Here is a 10,864-nt window from a genome sequence, read left to right on the forward strand (position 1 = left end):
GTAATGTTAGGAACACATTCACAAGGAACCTTCCAACGTGACTCACAACGTCAGGAACGGCAGCGCTGGTAGACGGTGGAACACACAAAATGGTCGCCAGGTTCGTCTTTAGTTCTCGAAATACAGCTGCAGAAAAGCCCGCCTCTCTATCAGCGGCATTGTCTCGTGTTACATAACTTGGTTTAACATACAGTGCAAACCTCAGCGCCGTCAAACGCAGGGCTATGTCTACGCATTGGTCGCCCAGTGACTCAATACTACTGATATATGTACTGTATCTTCTCACAGAGCCTCGGGTATTTGGCTAAAAACCTCACAGTTTCTGAATCACGGGCAACCATGGGATCGGATGACATCATGCCTGCACACCGCGTGAGCCAACCGCATCCAGAGGGAGATCATTATCCCGGATTGGCGGCCCTGTGATTGGCTCAGGAGCGAGGAGGCAGCTCGTCCTGACCTTTTGGCTGTGAGTGAATCCTGACAAGATCAATCAAAAGCCAAGACACCTTCTCTCTCTCTCGCTGCACAAACCCATTTAGTCATTCCACTCAGGCTTTTGCAGCAGAATTGAATTACCCACCCACCCAAAAGTGTAGCTGCATCTAAAAAAGCCACTCACTATGTAGATTCCACTCAGTGTCGAATAAAAAAAATCCTTGGCGATACGGACGTGGACCATTCTTTACCAAACTAAGTCCTGTGTTTGGCAACAGATAAGAAAAGAAGAGAGGATCAGCTGAGACAGTGACGACAACACTAGACCAAAGATAACGACATAACACTATCTCTCACTGAACTCTAGGAACGTCTGTCTGTCCATTATAACCGCCCAACGGTTCACTTGACAGCTTTCAAACTTACAGAGAATAAATCCACAACCTAAACGAGCTGCTTTCCAGCCCAACTCACATGGAGAATGAATGGAGAGAGAGAGACAGACAGACAGACAGACAGACGCTGCCCTTACCTTCCTTTGATCTGTATATGCACGCTACCACGGCAACCATAGTAGTAAAATGACACACTCGAATGTTCTTTGTTCAAAAGAACACAAGCCAGCGTGTGCTGTGTTTGGATGGGAACTGTGAGGCTAAAACAGTCACCTCTGCTCCCCTCTCACACAGCAACCACTGAATTATTACCTCTGTCTTTATATTATGTCAGAGTTATTATTCCTTCATCATCTAAATATCTGCTTTTACTAAAATTAACTGACACACAAGTGTGCATATTCAATAGGATAATCAGTAGTAAACTAGTTGGTTTGTCCATATAAAGTCAGAAAATGTGTTTTCCAAACCTTAAAATGGTGATGATTGTCGATTTGACCCCAACGACAAAGGAGGAGGGGACATGGACTCAGAAATCTCCAAAGAACAACAGTGCAAGAGTAAAATTGTGAAAAAAAATGACGGACAATTTTTAAAAAAAAACAAATAAACTAGTTTAGACATTTAAATTATTCTGAGTGAACTTAAAAACTGAGGAAAAGGCCACTGACTGTGGACTCAAGACGACTGTGGCTGCCTCTCCATGCTCTCACTGCCTCCACGTCAGACTGAAGCCTCCAATGAGACAAACCACTGTTAGTCCAAAATCAATGAAGCAATTCAAATGTGATTCCGACACAGATTTATCCCCACACATCTCCACACACCGCTTTATTTAACATTACACGGAAACATCACAGAAAAACGCTTATTTATCCACTCAAAATACAGCTTTTATACCATCACCCATAGTAACACCCCTCTGCACTGGCTGATGAATGGCACACTCCAGATTCCCCTCTCTACAAAAGAGAGTGGACGCTCCCACTTCCTGTTTGACAGGTAGACCAAAGACATGTGGACCAAGATGGCTGACCAAAAGATGGCTGACCAAAGCACATGGTAACCGACTAAACTTCTCTAAATGACCTTGAAATGAACTTTGTACCTGTCCGTACTGGTGATTGTGATTAGCGCTAACATGTAGCTCTGTAATGAGCTAAAAATATTGTAGTGTTGAGTCACTGAGTGGATGAAATATCAGCAGACTAGCGCTTAGCTTAGCTTAGCATGCTAATGCCAGTACATTTACCTATTGCTGGCAAAAACACCAAAGACACCAGAGAAGAGTAGACGTCAGCAGCAGCTAGTTTAGCAGCACAGCACAAATAGCCCCAATCCTGTTAGCCGACCCTACACCACATGTGTCAAACTGGTGGCCTGGGGGCCACATGTGGTCCTCCAATCGATTACATGCGGCCCGCCCACCACTGTGCGTGGTGATGGAATAGACAGAATATAAGACTAAATGTATTTGCCGGCGATATTTTTTATAATAGTAATAAGACATTCGATTGTAATCATTGCTTTATTAAATGTATTACACTCAACATGAAATTACATATATTTAAGCTGTTTTAATCACAATTATTCTCGTCATTATTATATGCTAAATTTTCAATTTAATTCTCCATTTTTGTGCATCATAAATATGTTTTTATTGTGAATCATTTTATATCAAAACAAGCACTTTTACTTTGCAATTCTGTCTAATATCATAATGAATATCTTATATTGCCCACCAGCTATAAATAGTTGTTTTTTCCACTTTTTTTTCCCTTTGTCGGCCCCCGCTTGACCAGACTAGATGCTCATTGGCCCCACAGGTCATTTGAGTTTGACACCCCTGCCCTACACCATGACAACCATGTCCCAAATCAATTTTGTCCACAAACCAGAGATAATCCGTTTACTGTCAGAAGCTCTTTTGGGACGAGAACTATGGAAAAAGTATGGAAAAAATGTTGCCCGTCACATATGACAACATGTATTTGGAGACCGTCTGGGTCTGGGTCTTCAACCTCTCGGTGAGGTAAGCGATGGACTTAACAAATCAATCGCCAACACCTTTGACGACTGAGTTCTTGTTTGGTTGGGTTTTATGAAGAAGAAACAGATTGTCTGGTTTCAGCTTCGTGAAAGTGATTGTTTTATAGCGTTCCTGCTGAATGTCACGACGCAAATGTCCCCCAAAGTTGCCACAGACAGATTTTTTTCTTGGAACTCCCGCTGCTCGCCTCCCTTGCCAACATTTGCAGGTAATGTCCAAGTGAGCCAATTTGGGAAGAGCCCTGGATCATTTCCAGCAAGTGAATGAGCGAGTGTCCTGCCTTTTATATAAATGCTGAAACCAGGCTCTAACTCTCACCTGGATGTTTCCGAAAACTTGTGTGACCCAGACTAACCCAGACACTAGTTGATTGACTACTAGTTGACTATTTTTTTCAGGCTCAGACTGCATGTGTGGTTGTCTGTCTCTCTGTGTCCCTGTGATGGACTGGCGACCTGTCCCCCGCCTCTCGCCCTATGCCAGCTGGGATTGGCACCAGCCACCCTTGTGTGGAGGATAAAATGGTAGAAGATGAATTATTTAATAATCTACGTGTGTCCACATCTCACCTGGGACATGAGCAAATTTTTTTTATGCTGCCTCAGTCAGTTATTGACTGACCTCCAGGGTATCAAAGTAACTTTGAAGTGCTGGATAATGTATGTTTAAACAAGCTTTAGACAGCACCTGCTATCCCTCACCCTCTGTGCTTATTCATGGGATCCACGAGCGCACACACACACACACACACACACCGATGAATATGTAAAATATTAGGCAAACGCAAGGCCGCTGAACTCTGATCGACTTTTTGTCAGCGGGCCAGAATAATGGCATGAAAGCTATTCCCTCAATGTCTTGACATCGCTGCATGTGTGTGTGTGTGTGTTGTCTTTGTGTGGGAACATAAAACAGCTGAACACGGAGCCTGCTTTGACATTTAGAAGTGCTGACTTCTCACATCTACAAAAGGATCAGGCCAGCAAAAAAAATAAATTGAAATGTTTCCTGAACTTGGAACTTTTGAGTCGCGAAACATCAGATCACTGAAGATCTGTCAACCCCAGCAGAGAAGCTCTGTGGCGGGAGACGTCGGCTCCTCCGCGCGTGGTTAAGAAGCGAATCGCTGGTCGACGCTGCCGCTAATTTCACACAAGTGTCATTTTTCCAACGGTTGATCAATTGACTAATTACTGGGTTTTACTGAACAGAGCAGATTGAAATCATTTTCAAGCACAATGCGCGTTAAACAAGTATGTAAGAACTTGCCACTTACTAGTCCTCTCATACACACTGACTTTGTGTTTAAGTGCTCTGTTTGGGTCTGAAGTGACCTGTTGTTGCCTCCGCTGCCTGTGGTGCGGCCGCTCTGAGCTGTTTCACTCTCACCGTGTTATTTAGGACGCTGTGTCTCTACGTGGTTGAAAAAGGTTTCGTGAAACTGAAAACTTTGCAAATAACTGTTGTTTCTGCCTTATCGAGTTCTTTTTAGGGACCATCAGGGCCATCTGCCTGTAGTTTGGTATAATCGGTCGATCGCTGTTTCTCTCGGGCGGGCATGAAACTGATTTGTCTGCGCAAGAGCGTAGAACAGCAATGGATAGAATGTGCCCTAGAGACGATGCATCGTCAACATGTTCTAGTCCTTCGTCGTCAGAGGCTTGAAATGTTGAGTTCAAGTTTTAATGCTTGAGGGAGGGGAGGAAAAGTTGGGAAACGTGAAATGAGTGTGATGGAACCGCTTTCAGCAACGGTTCCCACACTTCACTGGACTTGAAATATCGCGGAAACATTCCTCGACTTAGCGCCGGTTGCAAATATTACTACAGTAACGGATGCAGCAACAAAACAAGACGCATATGAGTCGCGTCTCCTTGTCCTGGTCCTTACAGATATGTACCGCTGCTTATGTCGGAGAAATAACCTCCAATGAAGACACATAATAAATAAATGAGCATTTTCGTTACCTCAGAGCTCATCACCGGTCAACGCTGCCGCTAACTCGACCGAAAACACTCGTGAAAAGCCGACACCGCTCTGCTGAATGAACGCTCGCTCTACATTTTTTGACACATAGTGCCCAGGACTGGATGGCAAACAGCAACAGCCGAACAGATGATGGTTCTGGGAACAGCCTGAGCAGTGGAGGGGTGTAAGACGGTCCCTTATGTCACATGGGAGAAAGAGAGGGAAAGGGAAGAGGAGGGAAAAGAGAGAGAGAGAGGAGTGAGTGCTGCAGTGCATTGGCAGCGTGCGCTGTCTCTTTAACTATGGCCATGCTTGACATAAGCCGCCGTATCAAACTACTGTAAAATCGACAAGGACAGTGAGAGCTCGGCGGCTCGCTGCTCCTCTCCATAGTGTCCATCTCCACTAGTGGAGGAGAGACAGTGGGGGGATAGAAGGGCACGTGTGTGTGTGTGGGTGGGTGTGTTAGCAGGAGGGGGGTGGAACACAGTCGAGGAAGGAGTGAATAAGAAAGAATGAAAGGAGGTGTGAGTTTAAGAGAGCGAGGTAGAAGAAATCCACCTAGATAGAAAGGCCCATCACTTCTTCTTCTTCATCCTCTGCTGCTGCTGCCGCTGCTGCTGCCGCCTCCCACTAACTGCCTGTTCATGTGAGCTGCTACTTGGCATGACTGCAAATGGCTCTGCCTGGTACATTAGCTTTACACACACTCAATGTGGGTTCACGTACATCTGCAGGATGATGTCGAAGATTTTCCCTCCATCCGTCCCCCTGTACAACCCCCCCCACACACACACACACACACACACACACACACACACCCCTCACTCTCTCCTCCGTCAATATCTCATCACAAATCAATGCCACGCTAATATCAGTCACACCACATATTTTATCTGGAGATGTTGAGTCACTGTGCAGCAATAAATATCACACTGTGTTACATAATCACTTTGAGTAACCATGGAGCTCCTAATGTAAAGGTATAGACAGAAAGAGACGGATAACGTATGTATACACATATACATATATACATATATATATATATATATATATATATGTTTATATTATACCTTCTTCATTCCGTCTCTGTTGTGTGGCTGCAAACATTGTAATGTACGGTCTGTTTCTGTAGCAGCACCACACACAGGCCTGGCATATGTACTACAGCATTAAGAGTCGTTTTAGGGGTGTTTGTGTTTGTTATTCTAAATGCGGTGACGTGTGTTTAGGGATAAAAAGAAACTTGTTGTACCTGCTGATAGCTTTTACCATCTGATCTGAACTTGTTAAATGGGACTGAACCATGATAAATTTAAACTGCCGCCAAATCTGTAACATCTGTAGGTAAAGGGACTGATCCTGAACACACATGCCAAATTTTGTTCAAATCTGTTTTTATAGAATTATGATTTGGTTGTTTTTTTACAGTGTAGCCGATTAGAAGAGTTGGGTATTTCTTGAACTTTTGATAATTATTTTTGTGACATCATTCGTGTGTAAGATTCTTACCAAAATGGAATGGGAACATACTTGGACGCCTACCAGTCACAAAAAAGTCGCAGAGTCATCAAAGACTGCAGAGACAGGAAGTATCAGGCTCATTGTTGGCTTTCCATCGCGCGTTGTTTTATTTGCTCATAACGTTGTTAACTATTGCATTGCGACGTAGTACAATGGCAACATTTTTAGGCATTTTACCGTTCTGGAAACATAGCGGAAAAATGGCGTAAATGACGGAGAAGGTTTGTGTCGACCGCGGAGGAAACATTCCTCCTCTTAGTGCAGGAGGCAAATACTACTACGATAATACACTGAAGCAGCAATGAAACACGACCTTATAAAAGCAACCGGCTCTATTTTCATCACGTTGTACTTTCTTATCCTCGCTGCTCATGTCAGAGAGCTCACTTCCACTATTATACTCCACAGCAGTGGGAACACATCAGTACGTTTTACAGAATCTTGAATTTGGCTCAAATTTGGAGGGATATGGAGCTTTTGATTCACAGAGGAATCAAAATTCTGTAAAGCAAATCTGCAGATTGGCATACTTCCATATGCATAGGCTGGTTTTGTAGTAAATTTCTGCTCTCAGAAAAGCAACATCCAAAAAAGAAAAAGAAAAAATGAAATAGCACTGTGCGATCACAGGGAACGAGCGCACTCTGTGCCATCGCTGGCAGGTTTTTTTCCGAAGGTGCAGCACTGTTCTCCTTCACAATTTCCTGGCAATGATGACTACAAGTGTGGGTTTACACACACACACACACACACACACACACACACACACAGGCAGGCAGAGAATCTCACCAACATTATGCAACCAACTTCTAGAGCTGCAACTGCAAGAGATGAGGGCATTTTAGCCATTATCTGCTTAGAAGAGTGAAAAGGAGCTGAATGGGCTGAAATGCTCTGTTCACGTGCTGCTCGTGTGAGGATGAGGAGGATGAGGATGAGGATGATGACTCCAGGTCAAAGTCCATAAAACCTCAGGTCAAGACGAGTCTCCATTTTGGAGGAATTCTGCACCGGTGTGCGTGTGAGTGTGTGTGTGTGTGTGCGTGCCTGAACATCCACACATACACCATCACTAACTCTGACACTGACACTCGCATGCACCAGCACCACCTCCACTCTCTCTCTATCTCCAGAACCCACACACTGCTCCCTGCCACACACACACACACACACACTCATCCACTTCCTGCTCAAATCCCTACAGGAATAACAGGTACTCACACAAACCACGACCAAAAAAAAACCCCAAAAAACCCTCAAGTCCTTCACGGTGACTCCAAACTTAAGGCCCAGCGTTCTGTTTCCATCTCACTCCAGCCGTCACGTTACAGGAAATTTGTGAGTTTCGTGTGTGTGTATGTGCGTGTGTGTGTGTGTGTGTGTGTGTGTGGATGCGAGGCAGCTCACTGCAGCACGCCTGCTCACATATAGCATTAGTCACAGTTGCAGTGCAATGATACCGAGGGGGGGAATCTGCCTTTACTGTACACTCAAGAGCCTTTCACCCACACACACACACACACACACTTAAAAAAATACACTAATTTGAATGATTTCACTGTGCAAACAAAGTTGTTTTTCCTTCTTTTTTAGGATGCAACATTATGATATATTTTTTTAAAGTTTGTGCACAAATATTTAATAGATTAGGAAAAAATAATCTCCCCAAGTACATTTACACCGTATACTTATAATATTCTTATTCTGTTATATTATGGGGGGGAGGGGGGGGGTGCACACCACCACCACCACTGAGGGAATGCACTTGCATTGAGTGGAGCGTGACACCACCACACACACACGCCGTATCATTACAACTCTATAAATGCGGCATGCACATGTGTGTGTGCGGACACACGCCGGCGCGTGTGCACGTGTGGGCATCTATAGAATGGGGCGCTCCAGGCTATTTCCATGCACCTGTCGGCTATGGTGCGGTTTAGATTATGCCCTGCTGCATATGATAGTGCCAGAGAGACAGAGAGGGAGAGAGACACTGAGAGAGACGGTGTGTAAGAGAGAGAGAGAGAGAGAGAGAGGGAGAGAGGGATGGTGAGAGAGGACAGAAAAGGGAAAAAAGATGCAGTGGATGAGATAACATACGTGTGTGTGTGTGTGTGTGTGTGTGTGTGTTAATGTGTAAAATAGCTGCTGTCTTACCTTGAAAGGGAACATAGGACATGTTCCACCGGCATTGAACGTGGGCTTTGCGTGTCTTTGCGGTCTCTCAGCGCTCAGAAGTAACGTGGAGCCAAATTAGAGATAAATCTGGGAAAAAAATAGTGATATGAATAATAATAATGGTAGAAATAATGGTGATAATTAAATAATGATTTAAAAAAATAAAAAATAAACACGCGCTATGTCCTCTTCTTCTTCCCCTTCTTCTTCTTTTCTGTGTGTGTGCTATTTACAGACGGAGCCGCGGGAGAAGCCAATAATATTCCGCTGTTATAAAAACTGGCATCATAATCCACGACCGCTTACACAGCGCCCGCTATCCCGGTGCGTAAAAAATACAGGATGCACAAATGTGAGCGTGTGCGCGTGTGTGAGAGAGTGAGAGAGAGAGGGAGAGGGAGAGAGAGGGGGAGAGAGAGCATGTGCGCGTGTTTATTGCGCTGCTGCTGAGGTGAGGGTGAAACGAGAGAGAGAGATGGGGGTGGAGGACTGGGCATGCGCGTGCGTGCCTGCGCGCGCGTTTTTCCAATATCTATAACCTATCTTCAGGTTGTGTCTACACAGTTTTTTATACACACTTTACAAACTCACTGCACTGATACACACTGAGTGTAAAGTGACTGGCAACAATGTGTTTGTTGTTTATTTAGGACCTTAAACACTGACCCTATAGTCCACATGGAGACCAAAACCTGGTCCTAATGAGGCAGAACCTCATTCCAGAGGAGCTGGTCGAGTTTAGAGCTAAGGTTTGAACTGTGGTTAGGTTAACTTAACTGGTAATAATTAAGAATAGATGTGTGTTCTTGTGTTTGTTGCCTCTTTTTCTAGCATAAACACTGACCTTCTCAGGACCAGTAGTCTTCATAGAGTCCAGACTCTGGTCCTAATGAGGCAGAACCTGAATCCAGAGGAACTGGTTAAGATTTGAACTGTGGTTAGTTTAACTAACTTTATGCCAACAACAATCAATATTTTTTTTCATTCATGACTAAATACAATAAAACAAACAAGCAGAGATGTTGATCATTTGTTATCTTCAAGCAGAACTCACTGGTAAATGAAATGAGAGCAAAATATAATGAAGAAATTGTTATTTTTGGGACAGGTCATACATGGAATGATTATGACAATAACTGCAGGTCACAGCCTACAGTGCTTTGGAGTAATCATATTGTGGGGATTGTTATTTAAATTATATCCTCTTACAGTAATTATAGACAAAACCTCCCTCTTAATTACATAATTTACTCTATTTTTTATTTGTTAGCCGCTAACTTATTGCACCAAACATATATTTTGAAAGTTTGACAATTGGTTGATAAACCCAATCGAATCATGATAAGTGTAAATCGTGACATTGATTATTGATTGAGCTTCTACAGGTGTTTGCATGAAACTGTTACCTTCAAAATGTGACATCATCCGTTGAAAACCAGCACATTTTCTGAAACATGATGAATAAAATCCGACATTTATTCGATTCTACTCGATACACAACTTCCGTTTTTCTTCATGAAAACTTCAGAAAATCACTATCACGTGACAGAGCCAACACAGGAACTGCATCAAGCCGAGAAGCTGTGGAGCCAAAATGGCGCCCGAGAGCAGGCGTATGCTGCCTTTCGGTATCATTGGAAAAATAAGCAAAACCCGTCTGTGAACTTTAATATGTGAATACTAGCGTTTAAATTAAGTGTTGAAAATTTAAACAACATAATACCGCGATATGTTTGATAGCATAAATAAAATGTTCTTCTGTGGGCAGTTTTAGTTACTCTAAAACAATTAGTCAAATGTAAACATATGTTGTTCTTCAGTTTAAAAAAACTTATATGTACTTGTGTTGTGTGTATTCGTATCACAGACATGTTTATTTTTTTTTATTAATTAATGTGTGTTTCGTACTTAATAACCAGTTGAAATTGCGCAACCGTGAGTTCCTGCTTTCCCGTGACGGAGGGACAGTGAAGGCAGCACACATGCCTTTGATTTCAATGTTGAGTTTTTGCCGCCATCTCGTGGCAACAAATAGTAACACACCTGCGATACATCATGAATTACTATAGATACATAAATATATTAGGGCTGAAACTACTCAATTATTAATCAATTACTCAATTAATCATCAACTATTTTGATAATCCATTCATAGGTTTGAGGTTTACTGATGTTTCAGTGTCTTAAATGTGAATATTCTCTGGTTTCTTTGCTCCATATGACAAAGCAATCATTACAATTTAACATTTTCTGACATACAGGCTCATTAGTACACAAGTATTGTCTCTAAGAACAGCTTTAAGTTAGC

The 10,864-nt window shown here is 43.0% G+C and overlaps 1 protein-coding gene across 9 annotated transcripts in view; it reads right to left on the bottom strand.

Annotated features, from left to right (window-relative positions):
* Nucleotides 1-8,991, bottom strand: part of syngap1b (synaptic Ras GTPase activating protein 1b) — a 156,605-nt gene extending 147,614 nt beyond the window's left edge. For all 9 annotated transcript variants that reach the window (XM_058646992.1, XM_058646989.1, XM_058646991.1 and 6 more), the window contains exon 1: nucleotides 8,536-8,991. In XM_058646992.1, the coding sequence (XP_058502975.1) occupies nucleotides 8,536-8,550 (15 nt within the window). In that variant the 5' untranslated portion in view covers nucleotides 8,551-8,991. The remainder of the gene's footprint in view (nucleotides 1-8,535) is intronic.
* Nucleotides 8,992-10,864: the final 1,873 nt, after the last annotated feature.

This window comes from Solea solea, chromosome 13 (assembly GCF_958295425.1).
Source record: "Solea solea chromosome 13, fSolSol10.1, whole genome shotgun sequence".
Classification (NCBI taxonomy): domain Eukaryota; kingdom Metazoa; phylum Chordata; class Actinopteri; order Pleuronectiformes; family Soleidae; genus Solea; species Solea solea.